The sequence below is a fragment of the Sciurus carolinensis genome, chromosome 1, assembly GCF_902686445.1.
Source record: "Sciurus carolinensis chromosome 1, mSciCar1.2, whole genome shotgun sequence".
NCBI lineage: Eukaryota > Metazoa > Chordata > Mammalia > Rodentia > Sciuridae > Sciurus > Sciurus carolinensis.
The window spans coordinates 165,421,159-165,447,545 of record NC_062213.1 but is presented as its reverse complement, the minus strand read 5'-3'; the positions used below and the strand labels follow the sequence as shown (position 1 = coordinate 165,447,545).

At 37.1% G+C, this 26,387-nt stretch overlaps 1 protein-coding gene and 1 non-coding gene across 4 annotated transcripts in view; one reads left to right on the top strand and one right to left on the bottom strand.

The window, feature by feature from the left end:
* Usp24 (ubiquitin specific peptidase 24) overlaps positions 1–26,387 on the bottom strand; it is a 140,202-nt gene that overhangs the window by 25,111 nt on the left and 88,704 nt on the right. For all 3 annotated transcript variants that reach the window (XM_047538442.1, XM_047538426.1, XM_047538437.1), the window contains 19 exons: positions 22,430–22,525; positions 22,086–22,314; positions 21,079–21,238; positions 19,524–19,679; positions 17,259–17,329; positions 16,364–16,524; positions 13,448–13,509; positions 10,913–11,104; positions 9,831–9,948; positions 7,390–7,534; positions 6,066–6,185; positions 5,440–5,565; positions 4,687–4,785; positions 3,765–3,847; positions 3,179–3,320; positions 2,860–2,979; positions 2,233–2,453; positions 1,765–1,889; positions 443–584 (listed from right to left, as the gene is read on the bottom strand). In XM_047538442.1, the coding sequence (XP_047394398.1) occupies positions 443–584; positions 1,765–1,889; positions 2,233–2,453; positions 2,860–2,979; positions 3,179–3,320; positions 3,765–3,847; positions 4,687–4,785; positions 5,440–5,565; positions 6,066–6,185; positions 7,390–7,534; positions 9,831–9,948; positions 10,913–11,104; positions 13,448–13,509; positions 16,364–16,524; positions 17,259–17,329; positions 19,524–19,679; positions 21,079–21,238; positions 22,086–22,314; positions 22,430–22,525 (2,568 nt within the window). The remainder of the gene's footprint in view (positions 1–442; positions 585–1,764; positions 1,890–2,232; positions 2,454–2,859; positions 2,980–3,178; positions 3,321–3,764; positions 3,848–4,686; positions 4,786–5,439; positions 5,566–6,065; positions 6,186–7,389; positions 7,535–9,830; positions 9,949–10,912; positions 11,105–13,447; positions 13,510–16,363; positions 16,525–17,258; positions 17,330–19,523; positions 19,680–21,078; positions 21,239–22,085; positions 22,315–22,429; positions 22,526–26,387) is intronic.
* Positions 19,963–20,019, top strand: LOC124968559 (U7 small nuclear RNA). The gene has a single exon (XR_007105764.1). It is a non-coding gene; the product is annotated as a U7 small nuclear RNA (small nuclear RNA).

Genomic DNA, 26,387 nt, shown 5'->3' with positions numbered 1-26,387 from the left:
TTTTAGTAGTTACCAAAACTTGCTAAACTCATAAACAGGGCACTAGATTTAATTGACAAAAAAAAAAAAAAAAAAGAAAGAAAGAAAAGAATCTTGGGTTGGGTATGTAGTTCAGTGGTAGAACGCTTGCCTAGCATGCAGGAGACCCCAGGTTCCATTCCCAGCACCACAAAAAAAGGAAAAAGAACAAGTTTTAATTCTGGAATGAAATAACTTATATGCACATTTATAAATATAAATATCAAAATAACTTCCTGCTAAGGAAATAATAAGGTCCAGAAAGCAGTGAGAAAGAAAAGGGATAATTTATTTTTAAGAATATTTAAAAAAATTTCTCTCTAGCTTAGCTACTTATCTTCAAATTCTAAATAATATATTATCAATGATCACAGTATCACCTACTGAAATCACAGTAGATTTCTCATATGAAAGAGAAACTTACAGAGAGAGATCCTCAGCCTCCTGTCTTACAACGCTGACTCGACTTTTCTTTGGCAATACTGGGGAGTTTTGATCAGATACTCTTTGGTAGAAGAGCATATAGGCATTCCAGTATCTTCGACGTACATCAGTATATGGATTTGCTATTTTATAACAAGACATTAAGAAAGAATTTTTGTAAATAAAGTTTTCCTTGTCTTAACAATCTAAAGCAAAGAATCCATAAATCCAATAAGTAACCACTTACTACATTTGTCAAATGCAAAGTATAAGTAAAGTGGGTTTTGGGAAGATACTGTTTAGAATGCAAGTCAGGATACTTCAGTTCTTAAATTAGAACAGTAGTTCAAGGGGAGGGGAAACTTGGTGTGGGAAGTAAGGGATATGTATGGCAATGGAATAAGGGAAGACGGCTAATACCCCAGTGAAGACTAAATTTAAGCCAAAGGCGAGCAACATTTAGAAATACCTTCTGTGACAGGATGGGATCATAATTGCCTTCACTTATCCATTTCTGTAAAGATGGCCAAATTTAGGTCAATTTTTGGAAATGCTACTAAGTGCAGCCCTTGAAGGCTGCCAGCACTAGATGTGTGATTACCATGGAGTGGCAGTGAAACCTAACACAGTGGATCTAATACATGTACGGATTCAGAAATGTTCCTAAAAGATTTCAAAATCAGGCTTCAGGAACTATTTCTGCAAATGAGATTTTTCAAAATCAGTCTCATGTATATTTTGTGACATACCTTTCCCCCCTTGGGATGGGAGCTATGGTGGGTAACACTGCTTTACGTTCTACATAACAAATATGGTTTTAAAAGATTAAGAAAAAGAAATTTCTCCTTTAAATATAATTCCTCTATATAAGTGAAAAGGAAATTTGAAAAATTTAGATGGCAACTACTTCTGAAACAATTTTTAAGGTTAAAATTCTTCATTAGCCTTTTTTTTTTGGTATTATTTCATCCTCTAGACTTACTCTAACTCTTGTTATTTAAAAACATTTTTTATAAACAGCTTGAACATTTTCACTTTGGTTACCAAAGAGTTCTATTGCTAGAAAAGCAGAATTACAAAAAGAAAAAAAGACTATTTCCTTATAAAGGATACTGTTTCCAATTTGATAGGAAACTATAAATTAAAAACAAGAAGAATGAGGGGGCTGGGGTTGTGGCTCAGTGGTAGAGCGCTTGGCTAGCACGTGTGAGGCACTGAGTTTGATTCTCAGCACTATATATAAATATGTAAATAAAATAAAGGGCCATTAAAAACTAAAAAAAGTAAAATAAAATAGAAAAATATCCATTTGTAAATACTTACTTTGATCATAAACTTTTGGCCTATATTCTCCTCCAAAGCATTCATACTCCAGGGTCTCATCATTTAGGTCAAATTCTTCTATAACTGTGTCATTAAATTTATACCACTTTCCTTTTCCACACCCCCTAGGGTCCAGACACCAGACATAAGGTTAAAAAGCAAACATCCTCATCCCCCACTTTTAAAAAACACTGTATTACCTATAATTAAAACAGGCAATTAGCATTTGAAAGTATTTAAGAAAAATGTTAGTAATAGCAATTTTAGTTTCTAAAACAACCTTCTAAATTGAAGAGGTAAAAACAGTTTTGCTAAGCTTTCAATATTCAAAATGAAGTAAGACCAAAAAGCAATGCAAAAGTTCTCTGCACTATATTGGTGAGTTATGGATGATAAAATAGGACAGAGAAAGGCAGAGGGACCACTGTTAAGGCAGAGGGAGTGAGGGCTGCCTCAAGAAGCCCTTACCGTCTATCCTTAATGAAGGAATAGTAGTGGCCTGCATGTGCCTGCCCACTGTGTACAATGACACCAACAAGTTCATAGTTTTCTGTGAGAGCAACTTTTTTCCGAGGGGATCCTCCACCTCCCTGATCCAAACTTCGTCCATTTTCACCAACTTCAGAAGATGAATCCTGGCGAGCCATTCCTGAAACTGTGTAAGGCTCCATGTTTAGCATCCAAGGAAACTAAATAAAAGCAAAAAGAGCCTATTAGTGCTGGCTGAGAACATATGCAGCAGTTCCCAATTAAGTCAGGTACAGTAAGAAGTTGTATTTTCCTAAGTTAAACAAAGACTAATCACATCTTCAGTTCAATTTCAACATCTCAGACCGCCTAAGTCTGGGCAATGTGAGTAGCCTGTGGCTTGAGTATTACAGAAAGCATTTTACTTTAGAGCTATCACTAGGATGCCTTCCATAAATGAGGGTCATTGCTTATACACGCTCCTGTCCCACTGGCAGCATCTTCCCCCACAAGGGCTGTGCAACCTCTCAACGGGAAAACAGAATGTGAGAACAGAAGAAGGAAAAAGTGAAGCTTCAAGGCAGTGAGGTCATGGTTGTAAGAAATTCAGGAAGATAAAAACGTTACCCTTATTTGTTCATCATATTTAATGGAGCGTCCACTCTCCCAGTCAAATCCAAATCTCATCAGGTGAATGACCAAGACACTAGGTAAAGACTTAATACAGGTCCTTTTCACTGTTATTCTCTAAAGAAAAGAAAAGACAATATCTCCATGGAGAAAATAAAATAGCAAAGTAATTAACATGAAGGCCTCTCCCACCCATGTTATACAGGTAATGACACAATCTAATGGAAGCAGCAGTGGGAGCCTAACACTGATTTTATAAGATGCAGCACCTGAGTGACAAATTAATCTTGCTTCTTAGAAAGAATGAACGTAATACCTTTTCTTTACACTTTTCACAGTAGTATGCATTACTTCCTTCTAGAACTTCTCCTCTAACAAACTGGTCCAAAGAAATTTCCAAACTCTGACATGAAGTAACTCCTAGATTGAGAGCCATGAAAGCTTCCTCACGTTCATATCTGATTTGGAAATGACAGAGAAACCCATGAATATAGAACTCATATTAACAAGATACCTGAGCTTAAACATACAGCTACATTCGTAACACAAGACTCACCCTTTTAAAAGTACACTACCAAATAAAAACAACAAATTGTGGCAATTCAGAGTTGCTTAAAATTAGGAAGTTAAATATTTTCTTAAGGGCATGAAGAAATTTTGGAAACAAAAACCAAAGAAATTTAATTCATTAAACGTTTACAGAACCATTGAAAGATATATTTTTAAAGTCAACAAATGCAAAATTCATAAATACTAGGAAAAGCATTTAAAAGTGTTTTTATTTTTAGGTGGTACTAGGGAAGGAACCCAGGGTCTTGCACATGCTAGAGAAGTACTCTGTCACTGAGCTGTACCCGCAACCCTGACATTAATTTTTGTGCGTCAGTGCCATCTTCACTAACCTGTGAGGACAGTCTTTACAGATCTTCTGATCAGAATAGATGCCCTGAAATGTATTCTTAAAAATTTGGTCTCTCCCCATTTTCTGTTGGGATAAAATGTTAAAATTTTAATTACTTCCCTGGTGCTGATAGGTTGTTTCATAAAGAATTTTATTTAGACTCAAGTTAAAACATGGATTTCAATTTAGCCACCAAAATAAATGAAGTCATTTTGGTAGTTTCAGATAGGAACTAATAGAAGGTTAGTAGCTCATTATCAGACCCAAGGTCAGAATAATGGCGATCAGCAGAGGAGGAGAAAGGACGGCTCGGTGAGAGCTGATGACAAGAAGGGCATTCTCCATGAAGAGTCTGAATCCTGCTTAAGCCACAAGGATAAAGCTAGAGCAATTTTATACTCTTCTTTGTTCTTGTGGACATAATTCTATCAATTTAAGTTATTTTAAGAATAAATTGTACCTACTGATGAGAGGCCAATGCTGGCAGTGGTAGCAGGCAATCTTAGAAGACAATACTATTTAGGAAGTCTGTCACATGTATTACTAGAAGTAGAAAGCTTTGGGGTTAAACATCACCATAAATAACTCTTTTGCCCAGAGAACTTGAGAAGTTCCAAAACTGCCTGCAGTGGGGGCATCAATTCACTGGGGATTACGGCATCCTCTAAAGTTTTAAGGGATACTCAGTAAAATATGCAGGTGCAAATGGTTATTACTCTGCAGTCTGGGTTAAGAATTACAAACTTTACTGAGTATTAGATCAATCAAGAAATAACATGTAATTCCAGTGATCTGTATAAATTTTGATGTATACACCCAAAAGAAATGAAATATAGTTATGATATTAGATTACTAATTTTTGATTTCTTAGCTTCATAGTAATCACAGTTCTCATACTGCAATTAAAGTAAGACTTTTATTACCTTGAGATATTCATCCATCTGATCAATGAGACTAGTAAAAAATTCATATGCATCCTGCTGTTCTCTCACATAGAGTTCTTTGTTCCACATCTTGAAAATCTATGTAGCAAGAATTCAAAGATTTTAAAGGGAAAGCAGCAATTTCTGAATACAGTAGAAAAGGCATGTGAAAACACTTTAAAACTTCTAAAAATCAGGTTCATGATGGAAACTTTTACTGAAATGAGACAAGCTTGTATTCAGCCATCTGTGGCTCTTCCCTGGTATCTCAAAACCACAGCAAGTTTCTGAAACCAGAGGTGGGTACAGGGTGACATTTAAGGCTGTGGAACAGTTTATTTCTGTGAAACTAACCAATCACTGGGAAAAACACAAGTAAGCCTCCAGCCTGTGAAAAAAATGAAGCAGTGCTCAAAAACAATGCTCTTTATTTAAAAGCATTAATGAAATTGGTATCTATTTAAAGGAATGATTTGAACCAATATTTCAAAGAGCTAAAATGAAGAAACAGAAATATTCAAAATAACGAAGATTTGCAAATCTTCAGGAATTGTGAGTGACTATTTTCAACATTCTAATAATTTGAAACCAAGCATCAATTTCGATAAATATATTCCTAGTTCTTTTATAGGTCAACAGTGTGGATTTGCTTGAGTTAGTAAAGATAAGAAACACTTTATCATTAGGGGAAAAAAATGTAACCAAACTCTAAACGTCTATCTTTAAGTCTACAAAGGTTACTGGGAGAAATACCTTCCAGAAGTTCTCGGGTACATAATACTGCAGCTTGCTTTCCATCAAATGCCCAAAGAGAGACTGCACCTGGTAAAATACACTGTCATCTGGATTGTCTGTGTCATCATCCACTGAAAGTAGTGACTAAAAAGAAGGAAAGTATTAAATTAGAAATACTTAACCACTTTACAGAAAATCCTGACATATGTACCCACATTGTTTTTTTAGAATGTTATATATATGGTTGGGTGTGGCTACAATTCTGCACATAAGCACTCTCAAAATTCTGCCTGTCACACAAGGTACTGCTATAGTATTATGAAGCTCTGACAACAGAGCCTGTGTCATTTCTAAAATGTGTATTTCTAAAATGCTAAAAATGTTAGTAAGTTTACAGAACAATTTTAGAATTATTTTGGAGTTCAAAATTCATTAAGGTCAAGTCTATCTGTTATACGGGCATATATTAAACAAGCAGATTTATAAAAACATGACAATGAACAACATGACTACACAGATCTCAGAAGCTTACTAATATCTGGGTTCAGCAAACCCGAGAAGCAATAAGTACTTATAGAACAACTTTCAGGCAATGAACACATTCCAAACAGGACATGCCAAACAGGACAGAGGAAGCAAATCACCTCAGGGAGCCCGGGCTGCATGTACAGCTGCTGGAAGACTGCATTCATGTAACAGGTAGCACCACCATTCCTCAGACCCACAAACCCTGAACTGGATCTGCTATCCACTGGGGGAAGGTACTGGGAAACAGGAACAGAAACAGCAGGGAAGAGAATTAGCACCTCTGCTACAGGCACATTCCACTTTAGCTACAAGGGATGTCTAAGAGGAAAGAGAGGTACATTCACAGATTTACCCATCCAGTGTGTTAAGCAACTCAGACTAGCAAAACTTATGTTAATGAAGTACCTTTGTCTGAAGATGTTAACACAGTGATCAAAATACCATCTCAATGGTTCTTTTTTTTTTTTTGTCTATAAAGTATTTGGCATATATAGCTATGTATTTGTTTATTCATTTATGTAATCATACATTCACTTATTCACTTGATTATTACTCAACAAATATTAATTAGGGGACTACCACATACTATGCACTGTGCCAGGGATAAAACAAAGAACAGAAATGTGCCATGGTCCCTGATGGCAAGGAATTTACAGTTAGTAGGATAGACTATGGAGTGTCAGTCAAGCAAATATACCAAGTATATGTTAGTAACTAAGGTGGTACTCTGGGGGGAAAAAAAAAAGGAACAGGATTCTATGAAGTGTTTGTCATAAGGAATTTTGCAGTGCAGATGGTCAAGGAAGGCTCATATTCATTCCTTCCCTTTTACAGAAAGTAACAGTCTCCTATTAAACAACTTGTGAGAGGTGTTATGTTCAAGGAGAAAGCAAAGGATGCTTTAAAAGTGTCTTCCCGCTCCTGGTCTAGTGTTCCAGTGCACCTACAACTTATTTCCCTCTTGCAGATCCCAACATAAGCCTAGCTGTTTTGTTGCACCATAAACTTTTCTTCTGTTCTCACTGCTGAATCACATGACCTTCCCACCTTGCTTCAATTGGCTCACTTGTCTTTAAGGTCCTACTTACAGTGTCATCATCTCCAAGAAGATTTCTAAGGTACCACCACTAGGGGTTAAGTGTCTTTTAATGTTAGAGAATTCAGGACACATACCTCTATCTTGTATTTTATCACAACACTGAAATGGTTTGCTTATGGGGGGTCTTCTCTTCTAACTACATACACTGACCTTCTTGAGGACTGGGATATTTTCGTTTTTGAGCTCCAAAAACTCAACATATCTCTTAGTGTATGCTAAAGTTCATAAATTAAACTGAACACAGACTGTGCTGAGATGGAGTCAATGTTCATCTGATTTTGTATCTCTAGTCCCTGACATTTATTAAAAAAATGAAGAGCATGACATTCTAGAAAACTTACATCAAACTCCTTAGTGAGAGCAGGGTCAGGTTGATGATGCATAGAAAGTAGTTCTTTTGTAATAATTTGAAGATTTGAAGGTGAACTATCAGCCAACATTACAAGGACTTCATAGGCTGCCAATCGGCTATTCACTGTACTACACCTAAAAACAAAAGACACAAGTCATTTTCAACAATGAATAATCTACTTATACTCTAATTAAATTAAATCAACATCTGAAATGAAAGTTTAAGAGTGCAATTCCTCACACATAGTTAAGTCAGGTCTAAGTCAGAAATCTAGTAATTGATAAGACATGAAAATAGGAGGAATGAATATGGCTTAGAGCTAAGTATCTTCCTGGCCTGATTTTAAAGTAACAAAATTCTGTCACTTTTGACTTGAGAAGTGCTCTTATCTAAGGATGGACCAGCAAGAATAGAGTGAGAACTTTGTAATGAACACAATAAAGAGTAACCATCTTTCAATCAAAGTAGGGAAGAAATATTTTGTAGCTATCTTTCTGAAATAAAAAAAAAAAAAAATGGCAGAAAAAGAAAGTTATGCAAATCAGAAGAGACCCACTAGCATTTTATGTGCCTGAGGATCAAAAATTCTTCAAGGACAGTAATTAACTTTCCACTTTACTTAAAAAAAAAAAAAAAAAAGGAGATAGAAATACATAATTTGCCAAATCAATTTATTTAAAGTGACAGAAAAGATAACTATGAAGCATCCAGACTTCCATATTGCCTGCCTTTGGGCATGGATAGTAATTTCTCACTGTAATCTATGCCAAACTTGCATTACTGAGGGGATCACAGATATGAAGGATACACAGAAAAGAGGAAATGAGGACATGTATCCTGAGTGAAAGCAATTGTGAAGTGTACGAGGGAGTCAAGGCAGGGTTGTGGGGCTCTTAGATCAGCACTGTACCAAGCACTGAGGACAATGGCCATGGAGCTGGCACTGTCCTTTGCTTCTTATCTAGACTAATGGGTTGAAAAGGACAAGGAAGAAATGAACAGGCACAAGCTATATATCAAGAAGCTGCTTTTGTTACATTGATATAAGAATATAGCATGGCTTCTGAAAAGACCTTTTATGTATTTTAAATCTTTTTAAAAATTTTTTTGCTTTAAGGTTTTGGTGGGAAAAGACTGAGAGTGGATTGTGATAAATAAATACCATTTAGTACACTGGGGAGGGCTGAAACAAAAAGTTCTTTTTCCAGTCAAAGCACTGTATATGATGAAAAAAATTCTCCTTGCTGATGGAGGTATTACTTTAAAAAGAAAAAAAAGGGATTAAAAAATACTCCTTGTTGATGGAGGGGAAGATTCCTCAATAAAAAAGTTCACTAAAACAGCTGAAGATTCACTTTTTTTGTGTGTTTACTAAAAATCAAAATACTCATGTATTTCTGCTGCTTTAAAGGCGAACCTAGCACTGAATCTTTCAAAATAAGACTGCAGCAAGAACAAGAATGAGAGTCAGAGCAGGAAGGGCAAGGCAAGGGTTCTAAGACAGACACCCCCAACCAAAACAGACTTTGCTATTTGCTAATAAGGATTCTCTAGCTAGAAATGTATGCACATGATACGTTATCTCATAAGATTCCATAAAACATTGATGATTATGTCTTTTCTATTTCAATAGCCACAGAAGTTGTACAATTTTATTTTTCACTGTCAATACTAAATCCTCAGTTTCTTCAGAATTAACTCTGATTTTCATATTCTTGAACTAAGAAGTTCAATTCAGAGCAAATGAGATGGCAGCTTGTAGCTGCCTCTTCTTCCTATCCCCCAAAAGTATAAATATCACTAAAGTAGGGTCAACAGTACAAAGGGATCTTCCAAATTTCTACTCATAAAGTTTAATATAAAATTTGATTCCAAAGTTACAAATGTAATAAATCACTGGCAGTTGCAGTTGCCAGAATGGTCAATCCTCAGCGAATAGATTCATGTATTATAGCACCTGTTCTTTGCTCCTAAAAAAAATCCTGAACATTTTACTTGTAGTCTATTTACTTTAGACATATTTCTTTCTCTTTTTTCTTTTGGTTCTGTTTTTTCCCTCTGGATTATTTTGAACCCAGAGTCTCATGCACATTAAGCTAGCACTCTACCAGTTAGCTACAACCCCAGGTCTTGGCATAATTCTTACAGCCTTCATTTCTCTTGGAATTTGTTCTGGACTAAGTTAGGCACAGTATTATTTATTTTTCCACTTTGATGATGGTAATGGTACCGGCACTTGCTATATGCCTACTATGTTCCAAGCAGGCTTTATACTAAGCCCCTTTACATGCATTTCTTTATAGAGTGAATAATATATGACACACAGACTACAAGATGGAAGACAAACTTCTAAGTTAAGGAAATATTTTTAGACTAAAGTTTCGAATTAGAATTTTTACCAAAACTGAACACAACGTGCATTTTCCATACTTTGGATGAAAGTCCTGTTGACTGATGGCGGCACTGCCAGCTGGAGAATGACTATTTAAAATAATTCTAGAAGCTCGGAAAAGGAAGTCATCTAACAATGGTTTAATGAGTGATGAACCTGGAATAGAGCATAATATTCATATTGAGGATGACATAAATTTTAATTCAAAGATCCTATTGTGCACTTTCCGATCAGTGCAGCAAAGACACCCAAGGCCACCCAAAAGCAGTGCATCTGGTTTAACTGAATGCTTATTTTTTGAGTGCTTACTAGGTGGCAAAGCCCTGCAGGGAGGAGAGGTCAGGGGACAGGATACCATAGTAGACCAGAGAGGGTGCCTTCCCTTATGAGTCTACAAATAGTGAAAGGAGTCAAGCTTTCTCCTTAGAAACACATGTGCCAAGATACCAAAGGGCAGAAAAGTGTGAATGAATAATTCTTACTCTGGGAATAGGGGAGTTCATACAGGGTTTATCAAACTTTTAAAACCCTACTGTCTTAGGTAAAAATGATATGTGCCTTGCTCTTCCTGGTTATAAGAATCACTCTTTTCTATGTATCCCCAGTAGCCAAGAAGATTTTTGTAGAGCTTAGTTTGCATTATAAAAGTGGTCAGCAATTTTTTAAAAATATAATTTTGTAACACAGCATATGCTTTTACAGATTACATATATATCCCAGGAGAATCTCATATATACCCCATCAGTGGGAGACAGTGGTTAGGGGTTACCACTCCAGATAAGAATCGTACTTACAAAAGTACTATATACAATAGATTATACATTATGAAGTACGACAGCAAAAAGAGACAAACCTTCTTTGAACTGTAATTTTTACTTGATATTAAGAAGTTATATGATTCCAATCTTTTAAACATGCAAAATTTTCTACATGATATAATGTTACCAGTTACGCCTTAAGTTTATTAGCCACTAAAATTACAGATGATTTCCTACTTGTGAATGGTCAATTTTCCATGAAATATTTAACAACTATCTGATTGTTCTAATTACATACTATACTATGACAATATCTGAGAACTAAGGTATTCTGCCACATAATAAGGTGAAGCAATAATTACCAAGCATTTCCTTTTCTGCCCCACAGAGTGAAAGGAGGGTCTTAATGAGCCGCAAGTGTCCTGCCAACAAGATGTTGTCTGCTTCACTGGTCTCACATTCAGCTGTGCGATTAGGTTCAAAGTTATCCAGCCATGTAATCTCATCTTCAAGCATGGTAGCTGGGCTTATTCGTAACTGCTCCATCTCTGAAGCTAAGAAGGAAAGAAAATCTATTACAAAGAGGAAGGATTTCCCTTTGTGGAGTCAAAATCCTGAATTAAAGTAAGCAGTCAAATCCAATCTTTTACTTCACGGATCTCATAAAACTTGTCACTAATAAAGGGCAGATGACAGCTGCCTCCCACAGGGCACCTGAAGGCTTTACTGTCATAAACCAAACTCTGTAAAATGCCTGCCCCACACAGGACACTGCACTACGTGCTGAGGTTTAGGACAAGGGAGACCATCCTTGCCCTGAAGAAGTTCCTGGTTTAGGGAACCAAGCCTTCTGGAGAAGGCAGGGATGGAAGGACACGGGGAACCAAAGTTCCTGCAGTGTTTCCCAAACCAAGGGAGGGAGGAGTTCTGCAAAGGAGGAGGTCAAGAGCACAGCAGCCTGAGCTGAGGTTTCTAAACGATGAGTCCAACTCAGAACTGCTCTGTTCTTTCATATTCAGTATTTTACTTTCCTGAGCAAACGAGAACTTACAGCAAAATGACATATGGGATGGGGAGGAGAAGAAGAGTGATTATCTTCTACTACAGTGAGAAGCAAGCAGGTCTGAGAAAAGGGACACTTTAGGGTCAGTCAGACCTGGTCTGGCACCAGACGTGAACCTAATCTCTATAACCCTGCTGCCTTAGTTATGCAACAAGGCCAATACCTCCACCACACAGTGCTAGGTAAAGTGCATAGTGTAGGCCCTAGGGTATGAAATGTACCCCAAAATCAGATAATATTGTTTGTTTTAAAATGAGAATTAGTTCCCATGAAATATGAGATCCTGGATCTTTCATTTACTATTCGACAATGCAGGGACAATCTACCTTAATAACTTGTTCATTTCATTTGAAAGTTGCATGTGTATAGCCAACTCGAGATTTCAGTTTTCAAAAAGCAAAGCAGAGAGCAAAACCTCGATGGCTGCTGCCCCATTTTGACTGGAAGCCTTGTAGAAAAACACACATTGGGCTAGGTGATTAGATGAACACACAGTCCATCCACTTTCTAGACATAACCAATCTCACCCTGAATCAAGACATATACAGCCAGACTCCGTTATCTTAGTCTGCATGAAATCAACCTTACTGTACTGCTTGGAGTTTCTGAGGGAGACTCAGAACCAAGGAAGGAATCTGCCTTAAAAGATGTCACTAAGGGGGCTGGGGAGATAGCTCAGTCGGTAGAGTGCTTGCCTTGCAAGCACAAGGCCCTGGGTTCGATCCCCAGCACCAACCCTCCCCCCCCCAAAAAAAAGATGTCACTAAGGATTATCAGTTACTGGATCTTCATGTGTCCATTACATGAAGACTTTCATATGAAATTTCTTTTAGAATAAAGTGATGGGAAAAAGATCTGCTTCTCTGAGAAACCATTTTCTTTCTTCTTAAAAGATATCAAGAACAACTAACTGTACACTATTCCCTTTATACCTTTGGCCCATAGGAATCTCAAAACCAAATTGACTCTGTGGGGCTTCACAGCATACATATACATAAAGTATGTTTTTTTCCTCCAGGCCTTGACTTTTTTTTTAAATTAATATTTTTGATCACCAGAACTTTTTTTTTTAAACCCAGGGCCTCAACACATGCTAGGTGAGTGCTCTACCATTCGACTATATCCCCAGCACTTTTAACATTTTATTTTGAGAGAAGTGTCTTACTAAGTTGCTCAGGCTGGCCTTGAACTTGTGAACCTCTTGCTCAGGCCTTCCTAGTAGCTGGGATCATACAAGCATTCACCATGATGCCCAGTCTTCTTTTTATTTTATTTATTTCCTGCATACTGAAGCAAATTATCTGCATAAAGGATGGGGAATAAACTAACAAACTCTTGATTTGAACAACTGAATTTTATATAGAGCACTGCAACATACACTTGCATTATTTAAGGGTAAGTACAGATGATTAAAATCTTAACACTCTAACAAGAGAATTCCTAACAATGACACTTTAATCACTTCATCAGCTTCTATCACTACGAACATGTTTCAATAAAGATTCTCTCTTTCATTCAACGATCAACCTTCATAACTGTCAAAATAGATTAAACTAAAGAGAAAGGTTCTTCATCATAGTTCCATGTTAGTACAAATGAAATATGAGACTTTGACAATTTTTAAATTAACAAATGTTCTCAACATATTAATGGCTGGAATTATACTAAAAAACTCACTGGTATATGGGCTTACAGGTTGTTTTCAGGAAAACGTTTCATTTCACAACGATTATAATCTCATTTGCACTGACAATGCTAAATCAGATTTAAAAACATCTACTTGGCTTTTCTTCTCTACTTCCCCATCCCAAATCAAAGTTAGACATTTACTTACTCGTCAGATCATCTAATAACTGGCACCTCAAATCAAAATACTCCATACACTGAGATAACAGTCTAAAAAATAGATAGGTTTCAGTTACTAAGGAGGCTGATTTCAAAATAAAAAGCATTTACCTTGTAAAAACAAGTTCACAAAACAATAAAGATAATTTTCCTAAGCATAAAGTAACTGCTTTTACATTAATTTAAATTTTGTAATGGCAGCATGGAGCATTAATAATTTTGCTAATAATGATAGTAAAGGAATAACAGTGTAAAGAGAGGGAACTTTTAATAGTATTGTTTTTAAATAATTTATGCACTGAGTACATTTGTTCATTCAATTATCAACTAATATCTATTAAGCACTTACGAATGTTTATACCTGTTTTAAGGGGACACTGAACAAAAGAACAAGGGAGACTGCAAATAACAAATATAAACATATGTTAAGTGGAGATAAGCACTAAGAAGAAAAATACAGCAGAAGAAGAGAAAGAGGGCAACTCTTTAATGTGGGAATGCTTTTTCTGGGTTACAGTGGTCAACAGCACAGGTTTTGAAATCAGACAGACACTGGTTTTAACCCTGCTTCTACTACTTATAGCTAGGTGCACAAGAACAACTGATTTCACTTTGTTTTCTAACTTCTAAAGTATAGTATACATGTATGTATCATACATACATATACATGCATGTTTATACTTACTGGTATATATATATACACATAAATGTTTGTGTATATATATACATATATACAGATATATATATATATAGAAAAATATATAAATAAAAGGCTTATTATGATTTAGCTTATTATGATTTAGGTGTCCCCCAAAAGCTCATGTGTGAGGCAATTCAAGAAAATTTAGAGACAAAATGATTGGGTTGAGCCTTAACCTAATAGGTGTGCTAATCCCCTAATATGGATTAAATGGTGTCTATGGGCAGGTAGGGTGTGGCTGGAGGAGGTAGGTTGATGGGAGGAGAGCCTTGGGGTTTATTTTTTGTCCATGAAGAGAGCATGCTCCCCCTGCCCCCTGCGCTCTGCTTCCTGGTGTGGTGTCCTGAGCTGCTTTCCTCTACCACACTGTTATGCCATCATGTTCTGCTTCACCTTGGGCCCAGAGCAATGGAGTCAGTCATCTAAGCCTGAGACCTCTGAAACCATGAGCATCAAAATAAACTTTTGTTCTGTAAAATTGTTTTTGTCAGCTCTCTTGTTCATAGCAGTAAAAAAGCTGACTAAAATGAAGCTCAAGCATATATTAATGATGAAAATAAATAATGAATCAAGAATTACAGTTAAAAAAAAAGAGATTCACTTGGTCATTCTGAGGAATGAAAAATATATATAAAGAACTTAGTAGGCTGTGTGGCATATCATTAGCCCATGGTAACTACTAAATAAACACCAATCCTAGGCATTAAAAGCTTTGAGACATAATTTTCAAAATTATGCCAAACCTAATATTCAATTTTATTTGAAGTTAAACAGTTGTAAACTAATGTATTTTTAAAAGAGATTTTTTGATATGTTAAAAATCTAATCTTTTTGCTTCACCCTCAAAGATTAGAAGAATTTAATATTTAAAAAAAAAAAATCCAGGCTTAGAGGCTTATGTTAGGGGTTTACAATGGCCCTAATGCCACTTCTCCTCTGGTGCTCTAATTTATAAAATATATGTACAATGAAAGTAGATACTGTTTTCACAAATCTCCGTATTTTATGAGTCCTATGGCAGGGGCTCTCTGATAAAGCTGAGGTGAATATGTGATGGGCTGACAGATCTGGCTCCATGAGAAATGTTACAGGCCAGACTATGAGGGAATTGACTAAACAGACTCCATTTTGCTCTGAGACTCCATGTTATGCAGGAAGTAAGTTTCTCCCATGGGAACACCCTGCCTCTGTGCCCATCATCAGCTACTTGGTGTGACGTGCTTAACAATATAAAATGACAATTCCTATGTAATGAAAAATTGCTCTTTTGATCTCTAGTGCTCTTAACCAGTATACCACGTAGCAGTAATTGGGTGGTTGTTAGTAACCATTCTTTAGTTTGTACCTAGGTGACCCACTCCCTACTCTCACTCTGTTGATGATCTCATGATGTTAATGTGTAATTTCAAATCATAGCAACAGGCACTTATGATTAATGTAATTTTTGGTATAAGAACCCCTACAATCCTGTGGTCGGGGCTGTTCTCCCAATAGCCATTTTTGGGGCATTGTGTGGACAGTCAGTCGGCCGGCTTAATAAAGACTCTCAAATTTGGACTTCTCAGTGGTGATCGGTCTGTTCTTAAGTTCCCCCCCCCCCCGTAACAAAAAAAGTGGCAGAGACTTGAAATCAATGTGGACCTCCTACTTCCTTTCCTGGGACTAGATGAAGGAAACAGTCAGTCAATGCAGAGGTAAGGTACCCTCAGATGTAAGAAAGGGCAGGCAGAACGGACCTACCTAAGTCATCCTATGAGCCTGAACCACAAGTTTTCTTGCATGCTGAGGCATGTATAAAACAAAGACAGAAAGCTAGCAGGATACCCCAGCTACCTTGAGTCATGGGGCTATAAGGGATCTGGGCAAGAAAGTGATGTGTAGGGGACATGAGCAGTGTAACCTTCAATGACCCAGTTCAAATAACTTCAGTCACACAAACCAGGTGACACCTCTTTTTCTCTGGATAGGTGGACCAAGTAGGATGGGTTGGGAGTTGGGGGTGATGGTGGAGAAAGCCATATGGTATTTGATTCTCCTGTCCTGCACGGGAAGAAAAACAAATGCCCTTTTTCAGGAACCTAATGTTAGAAGAAAAAAGAAGTTCTTTTGTCACCTCAATATGCACTGTAGATTTTAGGGGAGCAGTACATAAATATTATTCATTCTTTCTTTTGGTTAACGGGCTTCTCCATCTTTATTACATACCTCTGATTGACTCCTCTCATAATGCTAGTTGGGGACCAGAGAGGCAGCTGAGCTGTGAGAATGACACCTAGAAGGAACTGATTTGGCTTCTGCACATCTGGATGGGCTGAAGTGTCTGTCTGACTAAGAGTGTACAGTTGATCACAGGCAACCCGGCGGATCTGAAATTATGTGATTAGTGGCAAAGGACATATGTCAGTCAACACTTAAAGACTACTTAAAAAGTGATTTCCTCCTAAGTTCACACTATATTCATTCATGTTACTGAAGAAAACTAGTAAGGTACCCATGTTTCAATTTTAATAGTAAAGAATCCACTGAGTAAACAGGCTAATTTTGAATGTGCTTTGGGAACTGATTTCCCAAATCATATTATTCTAGAATCACTAGTTTTAATTTAATGTAGACAAAAATACAAAAAAGAAAAAAAGAAAAAAAACCCACACCCACTCTTCTTTAAGTGTTTAAAAAGTTCATTTTTGAAATTATGTAAGAAAGAATTTTAACATCCAATAAAAGTTCATGGCTTTAAGGTGGTCTTCTCCTGATTTTGACCAACATGTTGATGCTTAATGCCAGCTGCCCCTACAAGTTACAGGAGCTGCATACTGGTTGCAACATTGTCATTAAAAAAAAACAAAAACAAAAACAAAAACCATTAATCGTAATGCAAGTCTCATAATTTCTGGTGGGATACTGAAGGGGTAGCAGAGAGGAGGGTGGTATAGTTCTAATAGTCACATTTCCTTCAGAGTGGTTGGCCACACTGTGTATAACTCCTATGAGGACTAAGTGTCATTCCCTCTATATTCCCCACAATGTCACAGGTATCTATGAGAGCCCCAAAAGAATAGGACTAAAGGGTTTTTTAATAAGGAATGCAAAAAATTCTTACTTCAGCACTTGGTGATCCAAGCAGAATATCGATGATAAAATCAGCAACACAGGGCAAGTTATAGAAAGATGCTAATGACAAGAACAAGGAAAATTAAGGGGGAAAAGGAACTAAGGTAATGCATTTTCAAAATTTTTTAAAAATTTGAGTAATTTCTTAAGTGCAACTTAAGCAGAAATTAAAACATGGAATCAAAATTCAGGGGCTTCTATAACTGCTTCCATGTCTGTCCATTTACCCTACAAAATTTTAAGTGCTCAAGAGAAACAGCCATGTCTTAGTAATCTTTGTATTCTGGTACAATGTATGTACATACCAGTTAAGAAAAAATGTCCTGTCTTGAGAAATTATCAATATTGGTAACTATTAAAATGTACCAAAAATAAACTCATAAATGATAAAAGACAGAAATTTGGAGGGAAGTTATAATTTTATCTTGATTTAAAAATATCTCTAAACAGTTCAAAGAAAATCAAATTAAGCATAAGGCATAGATTTCAAGTCATTTCATAATGACATATTTCTCACATATAAACATTCAAAAGCATTCTTGCTCAGAGAAAATAATTTTAGATACTACTTTAATGTTTCATAAATTTCTTTCATTTTCTGTGTGTTTATCTCAATTACCTTCACCACTGGTATATACAATTAAGTTTTATAACATATAAAATACATATTGATTCCCAACTCAACAAAACTGGAAGTATGAAATTGGTAAGAACAGCCGAGACTAGGGCTTCTTTGTGTTGGCACCACTTTTAAAAGTGGAGTTAAGACTTCATGTCTGAATATTTACATATTTAGGGCCTACTGCACATCCGGCAGTATTTGGGTGTTGAAGATGCAGCAGGGAACAGAATAGACAAAGGGTCTTCATGGAGCTTACAATCTAGTTGGGGGATTCATGCCAATAAACATGATAATTATGTTATAAAGAGATAAAGGTTACAGAAAAAAACAAGGTTAGAGGTCAATGCAGTGCTAGGGCAAGAGGAAGAATATATTTTTTTTTTTTTTAAAAAGGTGGTCAGGGAATGTCTCACCAAGATGAAATGAAAGCAAGGTGTTGCAGGAGATAATAGAGAAAAATGGGCAGAGATGGGGAAAGAACATACCAGAAAGAGGGAACAGTCAGTGCAAGAACCCAGAAGCAAACAGCAAAGTGTCTTTGGTGTTGGGAAAAATAAGGAACCCAGGAAGTGAGAGGGAAAGCAGAAGGTGAAAGCACAGAAAGATCACGGTAGACTGCAATGCACCTTGAAGGCCTTAGTAAAGATCTGGCTTTTACTATGGGTGAACTGAAAAGTCACTTGGGGGGTTTTGAGAGAGAAGTGATGTACATGTTAGGAGATCTACTCTGGTTATTGCAAGGGCAGAAGTAAGGGGACTGGTTAGGCACTACCGCAAGGCAAGTAAGAGGTGATGGCAGGTTAGAAGTGCTCACAGTGAAGGTGGTGTGAAGGGGCGCAATCTAGGCACAGCTGGCAGGATGATAAGCTGACCAACTCAAAGTAGGGTGTGAAAAAAGGAAATCAAGGGTGACTCCAGGCTTGTGATTACAGCAACTGGCAAGGTAAACCTGCCTTTATGTGGGGGAATTCTTGAGTGATGTGGGCATGATCAGTTGAGCTCTGGACAGAAGGCTTACTATGTCTATCTGCTATCCCAGTGGAGATGGCAGGGGAGTGGTCCAGGTCACAGATCCAAATTGAGGTGCTGATGATTGTCAGCATCTAGATGGAATTTATGGCTAGGTAACTCGATGAGATCTCCAAAAGAATGAATGCAGAGACAATGAAGGGCTCAGCCCTGAGTGCTACAATGTTAGAGTGGTTAGTGTTAGCCCAGTCCCCCAAAGCCAACAATAAAGATGAAAGGGAAAATCTTAAAAGTTTTATAATTTGTAATAAGTCATTATCAGGGATTCATACATAATTCTAATTACATAGTATATGAACTAGTGATTTGGGTTATTTTAAATTCCTCACCTGGACTGTAAGCTCCAGAAGGGCAGACATCCTGTCCTTATAAAATCTAAAGCTAAATTCTATAAAATCTCATAGAATCTTGTGTATATAAAATGCTCAATAAACACTTCTTCAGAATGAACTATTGTTGTACCATCGTGAGCTATTCCACATGCCAACTTTACCCCTCCTTTCATTTCTATCAGTAGCACCTTGTCTATGAAGCAATGTAAATAACTCCCAATAGAAACCTGGTCTTTCCCTGAAAGAAATTAATCCTGAAGAAGCCTCCTACCCAGCTGCTGGCTCCGAAGCTGCAGGCATGTAACAAGAAGAGACAGAGCCTCTCCAGCAATCAGCGAATCTTTGGTGGACACAGATTGCTGTCGGACACAGATTCCTGCATGCAGGGCTACAGGTTCTCCTTCACTTCCAGAACTGCAATTGCTTCCTGAAAGTAGGCAAACAGGAGTTTACTACGGATCTTACAAGAACTGTTCAGTTTTAACATTCTTTTAATATATGATCCAGAATTCTCATGTGAAAAATACATCAAGAGTGCACTGAAGTCTAAGATACAAGAGATTTAATCACCATATTTGAAACACCCTGTTTTGTCTTTAAAACACATTTGCAGTAATTCAAAATGGATTCACAAGGCAAAACTAATTTCAGGTGATGGAAGTAAGAATAGCGCAATTTTGGGCATGAGGGAAACCTTCCTGTGATATTAAAAATGTTCCATATCTTATAACTTGATCTTGAAGGGTTTTCATACATGAAAATCCTAAAAATATTGTAAACTTAACATTTCTGTATTTTACTGTATGTCATAATTTAAAACTTTTTATTATTGAGGTATTTATAAACCCACAAAGCAGGAAGAGCAAATAAAGCTAGGAAATAACATTGTATTTAAAAAAACCCAACAGATGGTATCAAATTAAAAAGCTTCTGAACAGCAAAGGAAACAAGAGCATGAAGAGAGAACCTACAAAATGGGAGAAAATCTTTGCTACCTATTCTTCCAACAGAGAATTAATATCCAGATTGATTATATAAAGAACTCAAAAACAAAACAAAAAATCCCCACCAAAAAAGCTACCCAAATAAAAGGGCAAATGAACTAAACACACACTTCTCAAAAGACAAAATACAAATGGTCACCAAATATACAGAAAAACATTCAACATCTTTAGCAATTACAGAAATGTATATCAAAACTACCGAGATTTTATTTTACTCCAGTTAGAATGGGAGTCAGGGGTTGTTATGTTTTCTTTCATATGTGGAAACTCAGAGAGAAGGTGGGGGGAAAGGTAGGAGGCAATCTCATGAAAATAGAAGGGAGACCAGCAGAGGAGTGAGGAGGGAAGGGAAAGAGAAGTTAGTGGTGGATGATATTGACCAAAGTATATTGTTAAATTGTGTGCATACATGAATATGTAACAATGAATTCCACTATTATGTGTATTGTAAAGCACCAATAAAAAAATATGGGGGGAAAAAAAGGCCCAAAAGAAAATAACCCACCAAACCAAGGAAAGAAGTGTTTTCCAGGTCAGAATTCAAGATGAATTTGTGTTACTGTCACAATTTCTGGCCCTCTGGCATTTTTTGCATTCAGTGAAGCTGAAAACTGCTGTTTTTACTTACTATACGCTCTTAAGAATGCTTTTTATTTAAATAAAGAATGGCACATACAGTAATGTGCACAAATATTAAGCCTGATTAATTTTTACTCATGCTCAAAAGCAAAAGAAAAGGTTCTCTTTGTGACTACACACAGATGATTCTGACAGTTATTTATTACTCAGTATTCTAATTACTGTCCCTTTTAAAATCAGTACCTGAACTGCTGAGTCTGTTTCGAATTCCAGCAGGAAACAGAGAATTACTTTCTTTAATTGGCTGGCTACTCCCAACCAGGTCAAGTCGTCCTGCAGCAGCAGCCCATGACAATCTCATGAAACAAGCCACCGTAGAAGTGAAATCACTTACTTCCATAGTCTGAAGAAGTGTGGAAAGAGTGTTATGAGGAAAGGCAGTGCAGTATGAGCACATTCTACTGACTCCTATACCTTCTCACTGGCCTCAGCTTTGTGAAACTCTTTTCCCTCCAAGAGCATACGAAAGGACAGCCTTCCTGTTCAGACTTTTAGTATCTGTTATCTGTAAAACAGTCTGCTTCTCAGGCCCCAGCTTCAAATGGCCCTTCACCAAATTTCCCCCACAGTACTGGGGATTGAATCTAAAAGTACCTTCTGATTCTCAGCAACAGCTGCAGGTAGTCCTTTCTTTTTTCAAATTTTACTTCGAGATAGAGTCTAAGTTGCTGGGCTGGCCTCAAATTTGTGATCCTCCTGCCTCAATCTCCTAAGCAGCTGGGATTACAGGCTGTGCCTGGCCCAATTTGGTTTCCTTTCCTACATGCTATGCTTTGGCCTTTGTAAACTACCTGTGACCTGGTTTTATCTTTAACTTTGCTCGCACTCCTCCTTTTGCTTGAACAAATCTCCTCTCTCCACCTCTCTAAATACTCTCTTTCCATATCTAATCCCCATCTAGCCTTCAGGATTTAGCACGGATGCTAAATCCACAATAAAATTACCCATGATGGCACAGGTGAAGGAAACTATTCCATTTACTATGAAGGCCCACAGATCACTTTCCTTTATGACACTTGACACCTTCTATCTTTCACAGTTATTTTTGCACTACTGGTCTCTTTCTTGACATAAATTCCTTGAAAGCAGTATTCACATTTTAAACATTTTCATATCTATACAGTTCCTCTTCCCAGCATAGCCTTTAAGGAGGCGGTGCTTAATACTTCTTGAATACATCACTCACTCACTTGTATTGCAACCCGAGCAGCAGGGATGATTTCCTCAACCCTGATAGAGGATCGATCTGATACTGACAACTGTCGGTAGGATGACTTTTCTGGGGTACCACATAAGGACATCTGTCTGCTTGTCTGTCGGCTGACATTTCGGAATGGGCGAGAAGAAAGAGCTTCTATGCCATCTTTGGTGAGGTCTTCATCTAATAACGTGGGCATTGTTTGTCCAACAAGTAAAAATCTTAAAAAGAAAAAGCTGGACTTATTCAAGGTCATTTAATATCAAAATGATATGATTCGGAAGAAAAATAAAATCAGGTATTGCCTTCTGAGACTAATACAATACATGTACATACCTTGCAAGTTGTAGACAGATGGAATAAACACCCTGCCTTGTCTCATAGTCCACTTCTGATGGAATGGAATCTCTCTGCATGACATTTACAACCAAACTTCAAAGAAAAGAAAAAAGGTAGTATAGTAAAGATTTCTAGTTTTTTTAAAGGCAGTTTTTAAATAATAAATGCAAGGGCTTATAAACATTCTTAGTTATCAAGTTTCTCCAAAATTCTTATATATATAAATGAACAATGTATATTTCTATCACAATGATTTCCTAAAATAAATACAACTTTCTTGGATCCATCAAAATTAGATTCAATTTAGCCATATACCCAAGACAGTGTTCAAACAGTTCTCATTCTCATGAACTGGTTTGAGTTCAATGAACAACTGCTATCTTGGTACAAGTGGAACTATCAATTCAAAAATATATCAAGAATTGGTGTATTTGGTCAACCTGTTTTCCAACATCCACTACACCCTATACTACTGCTAAAGCTTCCAATTTCTTCTCCTTGCCCACTCCTGCCCCCCTACCCTCTAAAACTATTTTCAAATGATCATCCAGAGTGAACTCTTTAAAATATAAGTCAGAGACATCTGACTCTGTCTCTGATCGCAGAGACAACTCAGGCAGCACTTGCTGGGAACTGGTATCAGCCTGGTTCATGAGTCCCTCCCCAGTACAGCATTCACCGATCACCTGGTGGCACAGGTTTGGCAATCAACAGGGCCCTCGGCTCTTCAATCCCCAGTCTCCCGACCACCCCTAGCCACCAACCCAGTCCAACGCTTGCAGATATGTGGCTGGCCCACAGCTCTCAATGTCTGGTCCTGCTCTGCCCAGTACAGAACAGTTTTCTGGGACAGATGCACAGGTCCTAGTGCTCGGCCCTCAGGACCTCCAGGAAGAGAGGTTCCTGATTGGGAAGTCAAAAGGGCAGGGGCAGGAGAGAGACAATTTAGAGACTAAATTAGAGACCAGGAATTGTGGGGTACACAAGCGAGGTAAGGGGCTAAGACCAAACTCCTGCGTCACACGAGTGGACCCCAAAGGAGAGTCCTGGGGTGCAGTCTTTCAGTGGGACTGGCAATTGCTGTACCCTGCCTCCAGGACTCCTGCCTCTGAGTCTAATCCTCCCACCTTAGTAACTGCATCCTGAGGGTGGAGTTACCAGCAAACTTCACACAACCCCACCTATCAGATGAGAAGGGAAACAGAGTAGATATTGAACTCCAACAGAAACAATTGTTTAATTTTCCTTCAAGATTCTTTTTCTTTCCCTATTTTTTCTTTTTTCGTTTCCCGCTCTCACATTCCCAACATTTTTTAAATCAAGTACTTTCCATGCATTAGGCTACTGAGGACTGGGAGGTTTAAATAGTATATACAGGGTTTTTTTTTTTTTTCCCTTTTTTTTTTTCTACCTCTATTTTCCTCTTATTTATCTGTTTTCTCAGAGTCTCTTCCTCTCTTTTCTCCTGCTAAAAACCAACTGCTTTTGATTCCTCTTTCACTCTTCCTATGATCTAAAACCTCTATATTCTCATCTTCTACCTCATTAACATCAATCCTATACCCCTCCCCTGTTCTCTCTCTGTCCATTAGAAACTGTAGACCTTATTACAAACCTACTGCTTATGTTGTAGATAATAATCCAAAACATATCAACTCTGTTTATTGCAACAAAACTTAATGACTTAATAGGGGCTACGTGGCTTAAGGTTGCCTTATTATTTGCATTGGGTGCTGTTAATATTGATCTCCCCCTTAAAGGCATGGTATTGGAAACCTGCAGGGACACTATAAATCTAAGGGGTGGAAACTATAATACCTTGGATCTGTACTGCTAGAGGGGAAGACACACAAATGACATGAAAAAACAAGAGAAGAAAGTATCCCAAACCAACCAAGATGCTATATTAACAGAATCCACTGACAACACAGTAGAAAAAATGCCAGAGAAGGAGTTGAGAATGTACATAATTAAAATGATCTGTGAAGTCAAGGATGATCTAAGAGAATAAAAGTGGGAAGATCACTTCAATGAAGAGTTAAAGGAGCAAATGCAGGAAGCAAAAGATCACTTCAATGATTCTGATTCTGGGAAAAAAAAACAAAACAACAGAAATCCTTGAAATGAAGGAAATAATAAACCAAATTAAAAACTCAATGGAAAGCATCACCAACAGACTAGATCACCTGGAAGACAGAAACTCAGACAATGAAGACAAAATATTTAATCTTGAAAATAAAGCTGACCACACAGGAAAGATGGTAAGAAATCATGAAGAGAACCAAGAATTATGGGATGACATAAAAATACCAAATTTAAGAATTATAGGAATAGAGGAAGGCACAAAGATACAAACTAAATGAACAATATATTCAATGAACTAATATCAGAAAATCTCCTAAACCTGAAGAATGAAATGGAAGAGGAAATACAAGAGGCTTACAGGACACCAAATGCACAAAATTAAAACAGATCCACACCAAGGCACATTATAATGAAAATGCCCAACATACAAAACAAAGACAGAATTGTGTGTGTGTGTGTGTGTGTGTGTGTGTGTATGTATTGCTGGGGATTGAACCCAGGGCCTTGTGCATGTAAGGCAAGAACTCTACCAACTGAACTATATCCCCAGCCCACAAAGATAGAATATTAAAGGCCTTCAGAGAAAAGTATCAGATTACACATTGGGGGAAACCAACATGGATATTAGCAGATTTCTCAGCCCAGAACCTAAAAGCTAGGAGGGCCTGGAACAACATATTTCAAGTTCTGAAAGAACATGGATGCCAACCAAGAATCTTATGTCAAGCAAAATTAAGTTTCAGATTTGAAGATGAAATAAAAACCTTCCATGATAAAAAAAAGTTAAAAAATTTACAAGTAGAAAGTATGCAGTACAGAACATTCTCAAAAAAATATTCCATGAGGAAATGAAAAACAACAATGAAAGTCAGCAAAGGGAGGAACTACACTAAAGGAAAAGCCAATCAAAGGAGAAACCAAGTCAAGTTGAAAACCAAAACTAAGCCAAAATGACTTGAATACAAATCATATCTCAGTAATAACCCTGAGTGTTAACGGCCTAAACTCATTAATCATAAGACATAAACTGGCACACTGGATTAAAGGGAAAAAAAAAAAAAAAAAAAAAGACCCAATAATAAGCTACTTTCAAGAGACTCACCTCCTAGGAAAAGGCATCCACAGACTGAAGTTGAAAGGATGGGAAAAAACATCACTCACATGGACTCACTCACATGGACTGCATAAACAAGCAGGGGTTTCCATCCTCATATCAGACAAAGTGAACTTCAAGCCAAAGTTAGAAGGGATAAAGAAGGACATTTCATACTGCTTAAGGGATCATACATCAATAAGACATAACATTCGTAAATATTTATGCCCCAAACGATGGTGCACCTAAGTATGTCAAACAATTCTCAATTTCACGAATCAAACAGACCACAACACAACAATACTGGGTGTGACTTTAATACACCTCTCTTATCACTGGTCAGATCTTCCAAACAAAAACTGAACAAAGAAACTACAGAACTCAATAATACAATCAGTAATTTAGACTTAACAGAATTAGAATATTCCATCCATCAACGAGGGAATACACTTTCTTCTCACCAGCACATGGATCCTTCTCTAAAATAAGACCATATGTTATGTCAAATACAAAAAAAAACAGAGATACTACCCTGCATTCTATCAGATCATAATGGAGTGAAATTAGAAATCAATGATAAAATAAAAAATAGAAGCTACTCCAATAACTGGAGAATAAATAATATGGTATTGAATGATGCATTGATAGCAGAAGACATCGGGGAGGAGATAAAAAAATTCTTAGAGGTAAATGAGAACAATGATACAACATATCAAAATCTCTGGGACACTATGAAAGCAGTACTAAGAGGAAAGTTCATTGCATTGAGCTCATTCA